The 19,831-nt window shown below is 51.3% G+C and overlaps 1 protein-coding gene across 10 annotated transcripts in view; it reads left to right on the top strand.

Annotated features, from left to right (window-relative positions):
• Positions 1–19,831, top strand: part of LOC113883187 (monocyte to macrophage differentiation factor 2) — a 125,584-nt gene that overhangs the window by 24,181 nt on the left and 81,572 nt on the right. For 8 of the 10 annotated variants that reach the window (XM_027526608.1, XM_027526607.1, XM_027526609.1 and 5 more), the window contains 3 exons: positions 13,399–13,480; positions 15,508–15,668; positions 19,252–19,326. In XM_027526608.1, coding sequence (XP_027382409.1) covers positions 13,403–13,480; positions 15,508–15,668; positions 19,252–19,326 — 314 coding nt within the window. In that variant the 5' untranslated portion in view covers positions 13,399–13,402. Of the gene's footprint in view, positions 1–4,124; positions 4,393–13,396; positions 13,481–15,507; positions 15,669–19,251; positions 19,327–19,831 lie in introns of those variants that run through there. The other 2 variants (XM_027526610.1, XM_027526612.1) reach the window with 2 other exon arrangements.

The following is a 19,831-nucleotide window of genomic DNA, read 5'->3' as shown; positions in this document are numbered from 1 at the left end:
GCCCGACCCACAGATTTTCCATCAGCCCATACTCTAGGATTTACATTTTGTTCAACTAAAGGGAGAGAAAGGGAGGGCTCCATATTCATGAAAACAGAGGCATGGACCTTGCTCAGTATATCTCTTCTCAAAAGGGGTGAGGGGGATTCTGGCACGATCAGAAACTTGTGTGAAAACAGCACAGAATCCCAGTTGCAAGATAAAGAATAACTGAAATAATACCTTTTGGCTCGTCCAGACAGTCCCATTACGGAAGCGGATCGGGAAGAAAGTGGGCCAGGGGCTTCAGTAAGCACAGAATAAGTTGCCCCAGTATCTAAAAGGAAATCGACGGATTGGCCCCCCACAACTATTAATACCCGGGGTTCCTCAGGTGTAATTAGGACGGGAGCTTGTGTGGGGACCCCCGGGCACCTTAAGTCCTGATTGTCTTGAGAGTCCGACCCCGGAGACCTACGCCTCTGGGGGCAGTCTCTCTTCCAGTGTGGTCCTTTGCAGACCGAACATGGAGCCGGGGGCGGCTTAGATGCCTGAGGGCAATCCCGCTTGAGGTGCCCCTCCTTTCCACAGCAGTAGCAAGCCCATCCCTTTTCACCTGGGCCCCTCTGGGCATTTTTCTCAGGCTGTTTAAGAACGTTTTTCATAGCCATGGCGAAGGCTTCCGCCTTTTCCTTTGTCATTTTTTGCCTTTCTTTCTTTTCCTCATATTCCCTACCATAATAGACTGTCTGAGCCAGTTGTAACAGAGTATCTAAAGACTGATTTGGTCCATACGCCTGTTTTAATAACTTACGGTGGATATCTGGAGCCAACTGAGTGAGAAATCTATCCTTTAAGATCACTTTTCCCTCTTCACTTTCGGGATCAATCTCAGTGAATCTGCGAAGGCCTTCTCTCAGTCTATATAGGAATTTACCAGGAGCTTCCTTCTCCTCCTGTTCTATGTCTGCCAATTTGCCATAGTTTAAAGGCTTGGAACACGCCTGCCTAAGTCCTTCAAGAATACATCTAACAAAATGACTCTGACCCCATCTTCCTTTAGCTGTGTTGTAGTCCCAGTCTGGTTCTATAGTTGGGACCGCCTGATTCCCAGTGGGGAGGGCCGCTATCTCGTTCTCCCTCTTCCCTACTGATTCATTACCAAGCCATTCATCTCCATAAGCAACCGCTTTTCCCAAAACTCGAGTCTTTGACTCAGGAGTCAGCGTTTGTTCCAAGATATACATCACATCCTTCCAAGTGAGGTCATAAAGCAGAGTAACACCTTTAAAAGCTCTGATATATTTTTCTGGGTCCTCTAAATAGTCTCCCAGATCCTCCTTGATTCTTTGTATTTCTTGATAAGAAAAAGGCTTATTAACTCTCACGGACTGATTATTTCTCCCGGTGGGTGTTTCATAAAGAGGCAACAGCTTGTGTGGCTGTTCCTCAGTCTCTCTGGCTGTTCTGCGCATATGATCCCAGGGATAGATTGGAGAAACCTGTTTCTCCTCTTTTCTTTGTCTCCTGTCCTCCATCTCATCACTTACTTTGATGGTCTGAGTTTCTACTGAAACCAGAGTAGTCTGAGGTCGTACTGAGATAGGAGTTGTTTGGACCTCCACGTGGGCAGTTTGAATCCCAGTTTGGAGTCCCAGGTATGGGGGCAAAGTAAGAGGACAGGAGGGAGCTGAAGGTTTCACGCCCAAATCTATACCCTTAGGACATAAGTCTGGCATATTTCGCAGACAGAAAAAGGGCAACACATATGCTACTTCTACCCATTTCCCTTGTTCCTTACAGAACCGGTCTAATTGTAGAACAGTATTATACTTAAGAGACCCTCCAACTGGCCACCGTTCGCCGTCCTCCAATGGATACCGTGGCCATGCAGTATCACATAGGAAGACCAGGTGTGTCTTCTTTAAGCCCTGGGGATCAAATCTATCCCAGTTTTTCAGGATACAGTTCAAAGGAGTGAGGCTGGAATTGTTAGCTCCCATCTGTAAGAGAGAAAAAAAGCGACTAGCGCCATTTTTCTACTGGAGGCGTCCCTCCCTGCTCTAGATGGGGGTGTAGACAGACGTTACACCAAAAGCTTTTCCTTCCTGGTCGGACTTAGTCTGTCCCTTACCGACGCAGGCGCCGTACTCGTCCCTCCCGGTTCTACCACCGGGATGGGGTGGGGATGTACCAGGGGTAGACTTGATAGCATCCCTACTTGACGTCCAGCTCTTCACCCTTAACCTTGCTTGCCTCTGATGTCACCCAGGGTGAATCAGAGTAACCTTCCGGAATGCCTCCCAAGCTAAGACCGCTGTAGGAAACATTCGTCACCTGAGTGCCTGTGCATGACCCTGAGTATTTCCTGACTACAATAAGACCGACGTGAACATAAAACTGAGATGTTCTTTCCAAGCATCACCACACCAGTATAACAGCCTCCTCTGATCCACTAAGAGCCGGTGTTACCAAAGAAAAAAAAACCCATCGCAGTCCCAATCTGAGTAACCTTTAACCTCAGAGATGTTCTGGGAGCTAGAGCTCCATCTAGCTTCCGAACTTTCGATTCCTAGCGAGGCTAGACACTTTCTTGACTACCAATCCAAGTTTGGGACCTAAGCCACAGTACACAATAACAGTATAGATCACAAGTCCCTTGAAAGTCTATGATCCGATAGATTAGGTTAGTACTTCTAATTCCCAAGGAGTTATGAAATGGTCAAAGAGACCGAAAAGTTTGACCGAGAAAGGAGAGTTTGGTCCACACGCTTTGCCCATTTCTGGTCGGTTCCCGAAGGAGACATTGGGTGCCTCTTGGCATTGGCAGGTTGGTATAACGCCCCGACAGGTTTCTGCCATAAGCCGTATGAGATCACCGTGGAACCGCAGAGCAGGGCTCCTTACTTGCTTCACGCAGGGCATGCCATTCATTCACACAAGCACACGGTAGAGTTAGTAAAGCACAGCAGAAAACGTGTTCGCCAAGAGAACAAAGAACTAAAGCTCCAAGCATCCTTACCTTGTCCTGAAGGATCCTGGACGAGCCCCCAAATGAAAGGTTGTTGTTGAATCACGCGAAGACACCGGGGTTCTTGGCCCCCGGAGGAGAAGAATTCAATCCGGGGCCAGAGACGGATCGCTCGGAGCTTTTGTGTAATAAAGTTTTATTAAAGTATAAAGGAGATAGAGAAAGCTTCTGACAGGCATCAGAAGGGGGCAGAAAGAGTACCCCCTTGCTAGTGTTAACAATGAGGTTATATAATCCAAACAATGTCTGGAGGTTGTAAAGACCTCCTCCGACCTACTCCATAATTTACATTTTAAGATAACACTGCCCTCAGGCAAGATACATCCTTGTAAAGACCAGGTATACTCCCATAATTAACATTTTAAAATAACAGAAGGTTGAATCCAAAGACTGTCTTTAATCCAGAGACTGTCCTCAGGCAGTATACATTATTGTTATATAATCCTAAGGAATGTGGAGAAAGAAAAGTTTGTCCTTTCTTCCTCCTTGAGAATTCCAGACCCTTCTCTCCTTGGGGACCCCTAGACTCCCTATCAACCTGCCTAGGAAATGACTCTCTCACAGTGACAGATTTTATTTTCTAGGGCTCCTAAATCACTGTGGATGGTGACTGCAGCCATGAAATTAAAAGACACTTGCTCCTTGGAAGGAAAGCTATGATAAATCCAGACAGCATATTAAAAACAGAAACATCATTTTGCTGATAGAAGTCCATATAGGCAAAGCTATGTTTTTTTTCAGTAGTCATGTATGGATGTGGGAATTGGACCATATAGAAGGCTGAGCACCAGAGAACTGATGATTTTGAACTGTGGTGCTGGAGAAGACTCTTGAGAGTCCCTCCGATTGCAAGGAGATCAAACCAGTCGATCCTAAAGGAAATCAACCTTAAATATTCATTGGAAGGACTGACGCTGAGGCTGAAGCTCCGATACTTTGGCCACCTGATGCAAAGAACTGACTCATTGGAAAAGACCCTGGTGCTGGGAAAGATTGAAGGCAAAAGGCAAAGGGCATGGCAGCAGATGAGATGGTTAGGTAACATCACTGATTCAATGGACATGAATCTGAGCGAACTCCAGAAAACAGTGAAGAACAGGGCAGCCTGGCATGCTGCAGTCCATGCAGCCGCAAAGAGTCAGACACGACTTAGCAACTGAATAACAGCAACTACTGGAAATTGTGCGCCTTTCCTTAGGGCTGGAAGACTGAGCACACCCGTGGGACCAGCACCTGGATCAGATCCCTTAATGATTCCAAGGGTAGCCACTGTCCTGGTTTTTATCTTCAAAGACTACTGTTGCCGGTTCTCGAAGTTTATGTAAGAGAGCCCGTCCTGTTTGGTGCCATGATTGTGATGCGCCCGCGTCTCTGAGTGCAAGGTATTCTCTGACTGGTTCTCTCTGCAGTCTAGTTCTGTTTGGGACCCTCTGCCTTCTATTTCCAAGGGACTCTGGATGGGCAGTTGGATGGTTTCCAGAACTCTCTTTGGGACCAGCCTCTCTCCTCTTCCAACTCTAATGCTGTAGGTTGGAGAACATAGAGTTTCAATATTGATTTCAGACATAGACTTCCATATTTAAAATATTTTATTAGATTTTAACAAAACTTTTTTTTAGCGAATGAACATTGTAGCCGGTCAAGCAGCCCAGAAATAGAAAAGAAGCAGTATTTCCCCTCTTCTCCCCAGACTCTCACTGGGGTTTCCTTTCTTACCTCCTGCTTTTCTAAACCAGCAAATTGTCTCCCACCCCTGGAATCGTGTGGCCTTTGGGCAGCCAAGGTCCTGGCTGGATTAACCCATGTCTCTGGAATCCATCTAACCCGAAAGCTCTGAAGGTTTTTTAAAAGACAGTGACTGTCCTGACTGGTTACGTTGAGTCTGAACAACGTAGTAAATGCTCAAAGATGATTGGTTATTTGGTTGCTTGCGAGCATCACCTGTTGCATTCAGGCTCTGCATTGGGTCCAAGTAGGTGAAGAGGAATCAGGGCCAGTCCCCTGGTTTGCAGTCTTGGGGCCGAGGCAGACCCAGAAGCACCCAAATATGGATCATCTGTGCTACAATAGGGGTCACACAGGCTGCTGTGGGAGTCCTGAGGAAAGAGCCACCTTCTTCCTGGGAAAGCTCCAGGAAGACTAGAGGGGGAAGGAGATTCCAAACAGGCAACCTAAGCAGTGGCCTTGAGGTGAGAGGGGGCAGTTTACAATCCAATCTGGATGGGGTTGTGATAGTAGTGCTCAAGCAAGACTTTTTCAGGAGAAGGGCCTTTTGCCCTGGGTTCTGAGGGCTGAATAGGAGTTCACCAGCTAGAAAAGAGGGAAAGGGACTTTTAAGCAGAAGGAACAATGTGTGCAAGGCCAAGAGGCGTGATGACTGTGGACTATGGAGAGAGCTGTCCTGGGGTGAGGAGACATTACAGGGAGTGAGTCAGGGATAGAAAACAAGGGAAGCAGATGCCCTGGAACACAGGGTCTTCTAGCCCATGCAGGAGCTGCCTGGTGATTTCTGTTCTTGGCCTTGGCACAGGTGTTTATGCTCTGGGTCCTCCAGGGCTTTACCCTGGCCAGTGGGGCCTGGGAGGGAGTCTTGGTGAGGCCAGTCCAGCATGGGAGGGATTGACACAGCCAGAGTTTAGGAGGCCTGGGGGTCATGGATGACTTGTGTCCAGGGCTGCTCTGACCCCTGGCCAGTGAGGTGGGGCTTTCAGGAGCTAGGAAAGGGCTCTGTTCCTCCTCTCCCTTCACCTCTGGCTCCACAGCCAGTCTTCCATCCAGGAGGGGGTGACCAGACGCTTCCTCCTACAGTGTGAAAGACTGATGGCAGAAACTCTCCCATCAGGACCATGGACAGGGCTGAAAGGGTGGTGAGCGGATTGTCTAAACCTGTCTGGGTTGCAGTCAGCCGCACCACTTCTGAGTTGTGCCTCAGAATCCCTGTATAAAATGACAAGCATCACCTCGGCCCTGCTCAGTTTACAGCGTGCTTGTGAGGCTGGGAGAGGGGGAGGGAGCGGAAGCTTTGCGGGGAACTCTTAACACCAGCGACGGCTGCCTCTCGCCTGCCCGTGGCAGACATTGCTAATTCATCACTTAGGTTCGTTCTCAGAATTCTTTCAGCACAGCGCTCCAGGCAGGCTCTTATGGGTTGATCAGAACTGGCGTGTGAGCTGAAGTCCATGTGCTGCCTCTGCTGGGCCTGGTGTTCATTCTGTGGCGCTGGGGTCAGGGGCCATCGCCGCGGTGTGGCACCTGGCACCGTCCAGGTGGGGCCCCTCACCCCCTGCCTGCTGGCCTCTTCCTCCAGCCTGCTGCTCCTCAGCCTTGCCCCTGCACTGGAATCGCATGGGAAGTTTAAAAAACTTTTCCCCCCACCCCACTGATTCTGTTTTGTCAGGGACTTTTCAGATCTCCCCGGTGATTGTTAAGGGCAGCAATGCTAGCCCTGGCCCCTTCGTCCAACCTGCTAGGTGACGGATGATGACGCTCTTGTCCTGGGTGGTGTCGGATTCCGGGGAGGGGAGCGGTGATGGCTCAGCGGAGATTCAGCTCATGTCACCTCCATGCTGGCGTGTTAACAGAGGGTCTTTGTCCATGCAAAGCTTCTTCTTTCCTTACTTAGACACGTTAGAGCACCTCTTCCAGAGCTGATGGAGGAGGCAGAGAGGGGTCCGTGTGCATACGTGCCTCCTGTGCGTGGGTCACTTCACACACTGCGTCTCGCTACTGTCCTGTAGCCCAGGTCTTGAGGTTGGACAATCCCAGGCTGAAATCCTGGCTCCATCCTTTCCTAGCTGTCTTGAATCACTTCAGTTCAGTTCAGTCACTCAGTCGTGTCTGACTGTTTGTGATCCCATGGACTGCAGCACGCCAGGCTTCCCTGTCCATCACCAACTCTCGGAGCTTGCTCAAACTCATGTCTATCGAGTCGGTGATGCCATCCAACCATCTCATTCTCTGTTGTCCCCTTCTCCTCCCACCTTCAATCTTTCTCAGCGTCAGGGTCTTTCCCAGTGAGTCAGTTCTCTGCATCAGGTGGCCAGAGTACTGCATCAGAAAGGTGATTTGATTTTCTGGACCTCCAAACCCCTTTGAATTTCTGTTTTCTCAGCTGTAAAGTGGGTTCAGTAATACCATGGAGGATTTATAGTAAGAGAAGCATCAGTATCAGTCATGGGTCAATGTGTACTGAGTGCTGTGCACAGATTAACCCATTCCATCCCTTTGGGATCCCCAGGGTGGGTGCTGATAACACCCCCATTGCTCAGATGAGAAAGGTGAGGCCCAGAGGGCTTTAGTAACTTGTCCACGGACGCGTGGGCTGATAAGGGATGGGGCTGGGGTTGAAGGAGTAGGGACTGGAAGGGTTTTGAAGTTCATGGAAGTAAAAGGCAAGAAGGGACTTTTTAAAGAAATGTATTTACTTATTTGCTGTGCTGGGTCTTAGTCGCATCATGTGAGATCTTTCATCGTGGGGCATGGACTCTGTAGCTGGGGCTCTCGGGCTTAGTTGCTCCGAAGCGTGTGGGATCTTAGTTCCTCAACCAGGGATTGAACCTGCATCCCATGCATTGCAGGGCAGATTCTTAATCACTGGACCGCCAGGGAAGTCCCCTGAGAAGGGACTTTTAAAGGTAATTCCGGTGCGAACCCGGCAAGAAAAGAGAGTGGTAGAGAAAGCCTCCATCTTCTGGGAGAATTCATGACAGTCGTGACTCGGATGTTGGCAGAAATTCGCGCCCTCACTTTTTCCAACTGAGCAATGGGGATGTCATCAGCACCCTCCCCGCTCCCGGGGGATTCTGAGGCCAGTGTGGCGTGGTCTCAGGTGGGGTGAGGGGCATGTTGCTGGATAATGGACAGAAGGTCCTCATTATAAAGCAGCTGAGACCTTTGTCCGACTTGTCTTGTGTTTGTGTTCTGGGTAGGGCGGGACTCGTACGTGGTCCCCGAGCCCAGTGTTGATGGAGTGGCTCGGTCCTCCCAGCTGCTTACAGTGAGATACGGGAGGAGAGAAATGAATCGAAGAAGCAAAAAGCAGCCGGGACGTAGACATTTGGAGAGTTCTCCGCCTGTCCATACGTTAGTTAAATAGCGGGCACATGTTTAGAAGGGAACGCTGGGGATGTGGCCCGTGGACCATTCGTGAGGGGGTTAGTGTCGATGGGGACCGTGGGCCCGTCTGCCTCTGCCCTGAAGCCAGGGACAGAGTCCTCCCAGCCGGGGCGAAGGCGTGGAGGAGGGCTGCACGCGGGCACTGTTGCTTGGGAAGAGGGAAGAGCCACGAGTGGAGGCGGTTCAGAGATCTTGGGGCGGGACTGGCTGCTCCTGTTTCCAAGGGTGGGGACGTCTCAGGGGTGGGGTGACCTGCTGAGCTGTGGGGGTGATGCTGTCACCCTGGGCCCCTGGAGGGCAGAGCATGGGACCAGAGAAGACATTGAGCCTGACGGTCTCAAGGAGCTTGCCTTGCTCCCCTTTGGACTTGCTTGGGCCCCGTCACCCCTTCTTCCTTCTTTTTTCCCAACTCTTAACAGATCCCTTGCTTTCATTTATTTAGTCTTGGCTGCGCTGAGTCTTCATTGTTGCTCGAGGGCTTTCTCTAGTTGCAGTGCTCGGGCTTCTCATTATGGGGGCTTCTCCTGGAGAATCCCGTGGACAGGGGAGTCTGGTGGGCTGCTGTCCATGGGATCGCACAGAGTCGGACACGACTGAAGCAACTTAGCATGCATGCATTGGAGAAGGAAATGGCAACCCACTCCAGTGTTCTTGCCTGGAGAATCCCAGGGACAGAGGAGCCTGGTGGGCTGCCATCTATGGGGTCGCACAGAGTCGGACATGACTGATGCGACTTAGCAGCAGCAGCAGCAGCTCTTGTTGCAGAGCTTGGAGTCCCTTCCTTCTTTTTGGTATCTTTTTTTTTTTTTTTTAATGGGAGTGTCTGTCCCACGCCTATCCCACCATTGTATTTGGTTTCCCGGACTCACAGCTGGAGAGGAATTTTGCCTTGGAATGAATTGTACTTCCGTGTCTCACCCATATCTGCCTTAGATGTTCCGTTCCACTTGACTTGCTCACTCTCTCAGTCGTGTCTGACTCTTTGCGACCCCGTGGACTGTAGCCCGCCAGGCTCCTCTGTCCATGGGATTCTCCAGGCAAGAATACTGGAGCAGGTTGCATTTCTTCCTCCATGGGATCTTCCCCATGCAGGGGACGCATGCAGGGATTGAACTCGCCTCTCCTGCATTGCAGGCGTTTTCTCTACCACTGAGCCGTCAGGGAAGCCCCTAGATGACGTTTCGATGAGACTTTGAATTTTGGGCTTTAGAGGTAATGCTGGGTTGAGTTGATACTTTTGGGGTTGTTGGGATGGAATGAATGTATTTTACATTCAAGAAGAACGTACGTTTGAGGGGCCTGCGGCGGTGTGCTATGGACACATGAGGAAGTTGTGTGGCAGGCCAGAGACGCTAAGATGTTTCCCGTGTCACATGGCAGCCAAGTGACCATGCAGGGACTTTCCACCCAGCTGTGTGTCTGGCTCCAAAGCCCTGCCCCCACCAGCTCAGGGTGGGAGTTGACCTTCTGTCCTGGTCTCCTGGCAGCTCAGTTTGGGAGCCCTCCACAAGGAGGTAGGCTCCCTACTCCCATGAAATGCTGCGGCCACGTGGTCATCTAAGTGGCCGGGCTGGCCCCAGAACGCGGATTCTGTTCTCCAGAAAGGAGGCAGAAGGTCCATTTCCCTCCTTTATTTGAACCAGCAACAACTAGCTAGAAATGCTGACTCTGAAATTTCCTACAGTCTTGAAGGCTGCCAGCTCTGTTCCAGAGCATTCTAAATTTTCTCTCTGCATTTCAGCTGTTAAAAACGACTCCCTCGTCCCCGTACTGGGGAAACAGACAAGCCATGGCATGTCCACATGAAGGACTAGTTCTCAGCAATGAAAAGGAAGGAACCATTGACCCAGGCAACAGCGTGGATGAAGCCAACCTGCTTTAAGCTGAGTGAAGAAAGCCGAACTCAAAAGACTGTGCTGGGGACGGAGGAAGAGAGGCTGGAAGGAGGTGGCCGAGAATAGTAGTGTTAGAGGGTCCATTTGCTCTTCATAGGAAACAGCTTTGTCTTAGATACAGTTTAAGCAGAAAAGAAGTAAATCCCTGTTTGGCATTCCAAGCACAGTTTCTTTTCATCTAAGAATACACTTGACTTTAGGCAATCAATTCTTTTTAGACAGTAAAAAAAATATATATAAATAAATGTCTGCAGGGCTTCTGTACGATCCCATGTATGAGGCTCTGGAAATGGGAAAGCTACAAGGGGTCAGAGAGCAGAGCAGCGGCTACAGGGCTGCAGAAAGGGACGGGGCAGCGGGAGGCAGGAGGGCGTTCGGGGGGGGGGTGATGGACCTTTTCTTTCTCTTGGTTATGGCGGTGGTTATACAGCTCTCTCCATTTACCTAAACTTATATAAAGATGTGCTGCGAAAAGGGGAAATTTTACTGAACCTAAATGGAAAGGAAAATTAAAAAGAAACAGTGAGTGCATTGTCCTCTTCAAAATGCCTGCCTGGAGGTTTATGAAGGAAGAAAAAAGAACGCCACAAGGAGTTAAAGAAACCATTTCTTGCAGGCTGTGGGAACTCTGTGTCTTGGGTCTTTGCCCCTGGCCCCTCTCCACTCTCCCGACCTCATTCAATAGCGGCAGCCCCGGGTGAAAGACAAGGAAAGTTTTGTGGAGCCCAGAAATAAATAAATAAACTGCCCCATCCTGGTCGCCCTGGCAACCGTGACATCACCCTCAGACCAAGTGGCTGGCACCGCGGGGGGCTCGGTGTTTGTTAAAGGGGCAGGGGAGAGGGCAGTCCCGGCTACAGGTGGGGGAGACTTGGTTTCCCGCTCAGGAGAAAGGTGTCAGCTCTCCCCTTCACAGCTCACCTCGGAGTCCCGGCCCCCAGCCCAATCAGAGTGGGGCGTAGACTAGCACCGCCTCTCTGGGGGGCTCTGGGGCAGAGTCTGCCAAAGGGAACACCGTGTGTCCCTGGGTTCGTGTCTCTGGGAACGGATGGACACACACTTTGTGGCTTAATTGTTATATTATTTTTTTTGCCACGTTGCGCTACATACGTGATCTTAGTTCCCCAACCAGGCATCGAACCTTTGCCTCCTGCAGTGGAAGCAGAGTCTTAACCAGTGGACCGTCAGGGAAGTCCCCACAGTTAGTGGCTTAAAGCAACGGGAATCGGGCCCCGGTTTGGCTCCCTCTGGAGGCTTGCGGATGCACCTGCTCCGGGCCTCCCTCCCAGCTGCTACCGGCTGCCTGCGCCTTCAGTGTGAAGCTGCCCCAGGCCTGTCTCCACCCTGTCTGCTCTCTGTGGCTCTCCTCTGCTTACAAGGACACCTGTCATGTTGGATGAGAGGCTCACCCCCCTCAGTGTGACCTCATCTCAGCTGATTACATCTGCAGCTCTTTACAAATAAGTCAGATTCCGAGGTCCTGGGGGGTCAGGACTTTAGCACAGGAATTTTGGGAGGACTCAATTCAGCTGTTATAACGCTCTTTTTTGTTGTTTTTTTTTTTGCTTTAGTGGTGTAGATCCAGCATATGGGAGGTACTCAGCAAATGCTAAGTGGACCCACGCAGCACGCATTGGGAGCGCAGTCTTAACCGCTGGCCCGCAGGGCAGTGTCCCACACCTAGCGTGGACACAGCGCACAGTGGTGCTTTATAAATGCTCTGTGCACCTTTCTGCACTGAGCCCTTTGTTCTGAACCATACCCTCGTTTCTCATGTTGGTGGCTCTTTCTAGTAATAATCGGGTTCCTGGGGTCGGGGGTTGTTTTCGGTGTTTAAGTGGAGTTTAACCCCCCTGGTGGATGATTCTTGGCAGAGTCCAAGGTGAACCGCCCACTTGCCCGACTCTGAGCCGGTGAGGTCCTGCCTGCAGCTCTTATCCCCCAGCCCCCAGCCCCCTGCCAGCCTGGCCTGGAGACGCCTGCAGGGAGTCCTGTCGGTCAGGTGCACCGTCCCGTCCCACCTGGGTGATGTCGCTTCCTGACTCTGCCCTAGGGTGTCCCTTCTGGAAAGCAGGGGTCGTGATGGCTCTGTGGGCCGGTGGAGCTCCTGTGAGGAGGAGGAGAGAGACTGGGGCAGACAGAGGCAGGGCTGGGGCTTGGAAGATTGTCTAAAGACACCAGAACATCAGGAATGCTTCTTGTTGGAACTTCTGGGAGACCTGGGTTCTATCCCTGGGTTAGGAAGATCCCCTGGAGAAGGGAATACTACCCACTCCAGTATTCTGGCCTGGAGAATTCCACAGACTGTGTAGTCCATGGGGTAGCAAAGAGTCGGACAGGACTGAGCGACTTTCACTTTCGCTTTTCCTGCTGGTGCGATCATTAGGACTCTGCACAGTCGCTGCAGGGGCCACGGGTTCGATCCCTGCTTGGGGTAGTAAGATCCCGCATGTGGCCAAAAAAGGTTTTTTAAAAAGGAGTGTTTACTGTTAAGATAAAGTCACCTGGCCATTCCACCTATGGATCAATGCCCAGCAGAAATGAGTGCGTATGTTCCCTACCATGAACGCTCACAGCAGAGTTACCATAACAGCCTCAAGTTGGAACGTCCACCTCCAGTAGATGGGATAAATGAATTGTGGTTTGCTCACCTGGCAAAATAGTCTATTGCTATGAAAGCAACCAATTATTGCATCTGACAAAAGTCTCGCTGAGCGCAAGGAGCCAGACCCAGAGGGAGTGTGCTGTGTGATCCCACAGATGGGAAGATCAAGAACCGGCGAGACTAGTCTACAGTGGCAGTGTATGTGTGTCGGGGGTGGGTTCCTTGAGGGGTGGTGCCCTGGGGAAGGGGCGTGAAGGCACTTTCTAGGGCCTGGGAAAGGACCTCTGGGTGCTCTGGGTGGTGGTCACGTGGGTGTGTGTCGGTGTAAAATCCATGGAACTGAACCCTGGGGAGCTATAGACCGTGTATCTGTGACACATAAAGAAAATTAAAAATAGGAAATGAAAGAGCATGCTACGCCCCAGGATTTATTTATTTATTAATATTTTAGCCATACTTCATGACTTGCAGGATCTTAGTTCCCTGACCATGGATTGAACCTGGGCCGTCGGCAGTGAGAGCAAAGAGTCCTAATCACTGGACTGTCAGGGAATTCCCTGCAACCTGATATTTAGCAAATGTGACTTTGGGGATTTGGCTTAAAATGCTGGATAGTCCAAAAAAGGTGTAATAGAGAGAGTGAGGGGAGGGGAGGGGAGGGGAGCCAAGGCGGGCCCTCCCCACCAGCAGAGCCGGGGGCCCCGGGGCTCTGTGACCAGGGCTGCTGCCGGCTGCCTCCACCCAGCTGCCGGGGATTGTGTGTCTCCCCCCAGGTTCATGAACCACCGGGTTCCCGCCCACAAGAGGTACCAGCCCACGGAGTATGAGCATGCTGCCAACTGTGCCACCCACGCTGTGAGTCTCGGGGGGCTGAGCGGCACAGGAGGGGCCGGGAGGCAGCCTGTTGCCCTTGGAGTCGGTGTTCTCATCCCACGGTGGTGACCCGAGGGGCCTGCCCCTCAGGGGGATCCCGAGGGAAGGTCATGTGGGTAAAGGACTGTGGCTCTGAGCGCGCCTCTCTTTGGCCTTAAGAACCTTCAGTGGCTCCCTAGTACCCGGTACACCGTCCGGGCTCGGTAGAAGCTCCCAGATACAGGTCTTAGCCTGAACGTCGCCCCACCTCCCCGTGCCGTGATCTTGCCCCCAGGCGCCAGCACCCTGAATTCCACCCACTGTTTCCAAACTAGAAGGCATGACCCAGTGTCTTTGCACATGCTGTTCCCGGGGCCTGGAATACTTGCCATCTCCCCAACGAAATCCTGCTCTGGGCAGCGGTCCTTACGCCTTTGGGCCCCTTTGAGGATCTTATGAAGATCCGGACCTACGCTGTCCAGCTTCATAGCCACTGGCCTCGTGCAGCTGAAATACGGCACGTCTGAACTGAGGTGTGCTGTGAGTGCAGACTACATGGCAGCTTTTTAAGATGCAGCGTGAAAAAAAGAATGCAAGATATCTTAGTTCTTTTTATATTAATGACATGTTGAAAGGATACTTTGGATATATCGGACTAAGCAAAATATATTAATAAAGTCAAATATATTAAAAATTAATATATTAACAATATATTGAAATGTTATATTTAAATATAATTTACATAAATTATTTATTAATAAAATATATCAATTAATATATTAATAAAGCAAATATATTAATAAATGTATTTTTTCATTTTTAAAATGTGGCTACTGGAAAATCTAAAATTACCTGTGCTGGGACTTCCCTGGTGGTCTGGTGGCTAAGACTGTGTGCTCCCAGCGCAGGGGGCCCCGGGTTTGATCCCTGGTCAGGGAACAAGGTCCCACATGCCCCCACTAAGAGTTTGCACGCTGCAGCTAAAGATCCTGCACGCAGCAATGAGGATTGAAGATACCGAGTGCCGTGACTAAGACTTGGCACAGCCACATAAATAAGTTAAAAAATAATTAAAAATAAAATTTGCTGTGCCACCTGCATTGTATTAAGTAGTTTTGTCGGCTGGAGCTGCTGTAGGGTCTGTCTCCAGAATAAGTGCTCCTAACACACAGAATCAGACAAACTCTTTTGGAGACTCTGTACTCCCCACCCCCTGCCCAGTGCTTTGGAGAACTCTGAGATTTCTCAGAGAAACCAACGGATAAACCAAGATTTGAAGAGTAAGTTTTCCAGGTAGACATTGTGGGGAGGGACGTCTTCGGGGAGAACCCCGTGGGCATCAATGTGGCAGTGTGAAGCATCATGGCCAGTCTAGGGTGCTTGAAGCCGGGTTAGCAGCGGACATGCAGGATGGGGGCAGCGGCCAGAGACGCGTCCTGAAGACAGGAGATCTTGGCTTCCTGTTTTACCGCTACATTGTCTAGAGCTATGCTGTCCAGTATGGTTGCCACTGTCCTGGTGTGGCTGTTGGATTCAAAGTTGAAGCCAGTTAAGATGACAGAAAATGAAAACGGCAAGTCCTTAGTGGTACAAGCCACATTTCATGTGCTTGGTAGCTGTGTGGGCTTGGAGGCTTCCATCCTGGACGGTGCAGGTCTAGACCCTTCCCTCTGTCACGGGAGTTCCGTCGGGCAGTGTAGGTCTAGACCCTTCCCTCCACCACGGGAATTCTGTGGGGCAGCGCAGGTCTGGAACCTTCCCTCCATCACAGGGAGTTCCGTCGGGCAGCGCAGGTCTGGAACCTTCCCTCCACCACGGGAGTTCTGTGGGGCAGCACAGGTCTAGAACGTTTCCACCACTGTAGGGAGTTCCGTCGGGCAGCGCAGGTCTGGAACCTTCCCTCCACCACAGGGAGTTGTCGGGCAGTGCAGGTCTGGAGAAGACGCGTGGGGGTCTCCCGGGGGCTCTGCACTTGCCTGGCCCCCGCTCCAGAGGCCGGCCTTGCAGCACCACCCCCTCCCTGCCTCCAGCTCTGGATCATCCCCAGCATCCTCGGCAGCTCCAACCTCTACTTCCTGTCGGACGACGACTGGGAGGCCATCTCCGCCTGGATCTACGGCCTCGGGCTCTGCGGGCTCTTCGTGGTGTCCACCGTGTTCCACACCATCTCCTGGAAGAAGAGCCACCTCAGGTGCCTGCTGCCCAGCCCACTGGTGGGGGCATGCGCACGGCGGGGTCACCAGGGCTGGGGCCCACGGCGGGCTGAGGTGGGGCAAGATGCCTCGGGCTGTGCTTGGCTGAGCACAGAGGGGCCCAGGATGGAAGGCCTTGTGCCATGTTTGCTTCAGGCCGGCGGGGTTGAGTCCCCCCGGGGGACCCCCTCACCCTCAGAAGACTCATTTGCTGCCCTCTGAGCAGCCGAAAGAGCAAGCCCCTCACTCCCAGGTCGTTATGAGGGACCCTTAACTGTCACAGTAACTGCCCGTTTCTGGGCACCCCTAGGTTCCAGGCACTCTGCAGCTGTCACTTTGGATCTCTCCAAAAATTCTGCTGTGTAGGCATTAGCATCCTGGATTTTAATTTTGATTTGTTTTGTGGTAAATAAGCACGGTGTAAAATTCACCATCTTGACCGTTTCCAAGTGTACCTCCAGTGGCATTAAGCACATTAACGCTGTTGTACAACCATCACTACCATCCATCTGCTGAATATTTTCATCTTCCCAAACCGAGGCCCTGTCTCCATTAAACACTAACACCCCATCTCCTCCCGGCCCCTGGCACCGCCCTTCTACTTTCTGTCTCTATGAGTTGTCTGCTCTGTGCACCCCGTGTAAGTGGGGTCATATACTGCTTACCCTTTTGTGAGCACAGTGTCCTCAGAGCTCACCCTCGCCACAGCAGGTGTCAGAGTCGCCTTCCTTCTCAAGGCTGAAGCATGTCTCACTCTGCGGTTGGACCGCACTTTGTTGATCCATTCAGCTGTTACGGACACTTGGGGTGCTTCTGCCCTTTGTCACCGGCTTCTCTGAGACATCCCGGGGCTCATCCACGTGGCAGCTTACAGAATCCTGGTTTTTGTGGATGGCGACTCTGAATGTGGAAGGTGACGGGACATGCTTAAGGTTACCTCGCTGGTCGTGGCCAAGCCAGAACTGATTGCAGGACTCCAGGGCCCCCACAGAGTAAGGGGACTCTCTGGTCTGTTGCAGCAGCTGCAGTGATCACTGGTCCCCATGTCCCCATGCCCCTCCTGCCCCCCAGAAGCCCTGCGACTCTGCTGTATCCCACCAGTCCTGTCCCCATTGTTTCCATGGGTCCTGGTGGACCCCACTGTATGAGAGTCCTGTGGGTGCTGTAACAAATTCCCACACACGGAGCATCCTGAAACAACAGGAGCTTAGCCGCTCACGGTCTAGGAGGCCAGAGTCTGAGATCAGCAAGTCAGTGGGGCCACGTCTCCAGGGGAGGACCCTGTGTTTCCTCCTCCAGCTTCTGGAGGCTCCCCGGTTCCCCGGCTTGTGGCAGCGTCACTCCAGTCTCCGCCTGTCTCCATAGGCCTCCTTCTGTGCCTCTGTGTGTCCCAGGCCCCCTCTCCTTTTCCTTCTAAAGACACCCGTCCCTGGGTGGGGGCCCACTTGTCAGCGGTGGGACCGTGCTGCCCTTCAGTGTGACGTGGTGGATGAAGTCGTGGCCCTGCCCCCCTAGGTGGGGTTAAAGAGGTCATGCTTAAGAGCTTTGCACGGTGCTCTGATTACAGAATGTGCTCTGTGCATGTCAGCTGTTGTTACTCCCTGTATTTCTAGGGAGACATGCAGTTAGCCCAGCATCAGATAGAAACGCTGGCCACGTTTAATGAGGGCCGCAGTGGCCAGGCTGAATCACAGTTTGTATTAGTTACCTACTGGGACCTCTCCAGAGAAGGCAGTGGCACCCCACTCCAGTACTCTTGCCTGGAAAATCCCATAGATGGAGGAGCCTGGTAGGCTGCAGTTCATGGGGTTGCTACGAGTCAGACACGACTGAGCGACTTCACTTTCATTTTTCACTTTCATGCACTGGAGAAGGAAATGGCAACCCACTCCAGTGTTCTTGCCTGGAGAATCCCAGGGACGGGGGAGCCTGGTAGGCTGCCGTCTATGAGGTCGCACAGAGTCGGACACCACTGAAGCGACTTAGTAGCAGCAGGGACCTCTCCACGGCCCCGTGGCTTGTTCCCCTCCGTAGTTAATGCTCCAAGAGAACAAGGGGGAGGTGGTCAGCCTCAGAAACCACACTCCAACGCGTGTGCGACCTCGCGTCGGCTCCACGCGTTTGCTGTGCTTGTTGTGGGAAGGGCCGCACGAGGGTGTGAAGGTGTGGGGACCAGGAGGCGGGGCTCCTTGGGGACCGTTTTGGAGGCTGCAGCACGCTGGCCAGATGTGTTAAGGAGTGTAGTCTGCTCTTGAAGGTGAGGCCATAATGGAAACAGGTGACGTTTATGAGCACTTCCTGTTTTGCGTGGTGCTGAATCCTGACCCTCTTCACCCTCACCCCGTGGTAGGATGCCAGTACTCCTCCCTGTTTCACAGATGAGGGAGCTGAGACCAGGGAGGGCAAGTTCTTGCTCAGGGTCATCGTTCCTCCATGGTAGGGTTGGGATCCGAACCCCGGCCTTCTGGCTCCAGAACTTGGACCTGAACCGGAATACCAGAACCTAGAGGGTCTTCAGGGGTACCTAGGTTTGCTGGATGAATGAAAAGAGACTGAAGTAAAATTAATACATGTTTAATTTTCCATGTTTTCTTCTGCTTGCTGTGCTTCTATTGAGTATGTATTTTTTAGTTCACTTTTATTTTTTCTAACTGAAGCGTAGTTGGTTTACAATCTTGTGTAGTTTCAGATGTACGGCAAAGTGATTCAGTTACACACATACACACACACACAGACATATACTTTTTCAGATTCTTTTCCCATCTAGGTTATTAAAAATATTGAGTATAGTTGAATTTTTTTCACTGTTTAATTGAAGTACAGTTGATGTACCACATAAGTTACAGGCGTACAATTAGCGACTCACAATTTTTTAAAGATTATATTCCATTTATAGTAACTGCAAAACACTGGCTATATTCCCCGTATTGTATGATACGTCCTTGTAGCTTATTTTATTGTGTTTTATTACTCAATGTTTAGTTATTTAGCCGCATCTCAAGGCATGCGGGATCTTAGTTCCCTGACCAGGGATTGAACCCAGGCCACCGCAGTGAAAGCACCCAGTCCTACCCACTGGACCACCGGGGAACTCCCCTTGTAGCCTGTTTTAAACCTAACAGTTTGTATCTCTTCATCGCCTTCCCTGTCTTGCCCCCTCCCCTTCCCTCTCCCCACTGGTGACCGCTCGTTTCTTCTCTGTATCTGAGTCTGTATTTTGCAGACTGTGATTCTCTCTGTGTATTGTGAGTCTGTGTTTTTTTAAGCTACTGAATTTTTTATCATTTGAAATCTTTCGAAAAGCCCAGAATGTAAAACAGAATGCAGAGTTGCTTTGGTTAGAGAAGTAGGATGTCAGGGGGAGGAGGGTCCTTGACGGGAGCCCCGAGGTTTCTCCATTCAGCCCCTGGGCTGACAGGGAGCCCGGCTGGAAAAGCACTGCCTTGGTCACTCACAGATGGGGGGACACTGAGGCCCGAGGGGTCGTGGCTGGATGGAGGCTCATCAGCCCTGTGCCCAGGCCCCCGTCCCCAAAGCCCATTTGTCCAGGTTGGGCCCTGTAACCCGCCTTCTCTGCTGCAGGACGGTAGAGCATTGTCTGCACATGTCGGACCGCATGGTCATCTATTTCTTCATAGCGGCCTCCTACGCGCCCTGGTGAGTGTCGCTGCGGGTCCCCGAGTGAGGTGGGGGCTGGGGCTGGCTTCCTCCCCTTCCCTTCTTCGAATTTCCCTGCATGTTTGGCTGGGTGATCTGTGACCTCAGCACAAGAATGTAGGTAAAAGGACACCCTCCACGCATTCTCCTTCCTAGAAGCCATGACTTAGCGCCAGCTTCCTGTGTATCCTTCCAGCGTGATTTTGTGTAGAAAAGAGCAAATGTGTATGTATGTGTATATGTATAGACACATTTGCATACATGCATATGCATATATGCAAATACACATATTCGCACTTACGCTTTCCTAAAGCCTTTATTTTTTTTTTTTTCCTAAAGCCTTTATTGATCTTGTTACAGTATTGCTTCTGTTTTACCTTTTGTTTTTTTGGCCACGAGGCATGTGGGATCCTAGCTTTCAGACCCGGGATCCAACCGACACCCCCTGCATTGGAAGGTGACATCTTAACCAGTGGACCGCCAGGGAAGTCCCTATATTGCTGCG

This window comes from Bos indicus x Bos taurus, chromosome 25 (assembly GCF_003369695.1).
Source record: "Bos indicus x Bos taurus breed Angus x Brahman F1 hybrid chromosome 25, Bos_hybrid_MaternalHap_v2.0, whole genome shotgun sequence".
NCBI classification, from domain to species: Eukaryota; Metazoa; Chordata; class Mammalia; order Artiodactyla; family Bovidae; genus Bos; species Bos indicus x Bos taurus.
The sequence above is the reverse complement of the archived record's forward strand: the minus strand, read 5'-3'. Positions and strand labels throughout refer to the sequence as shown.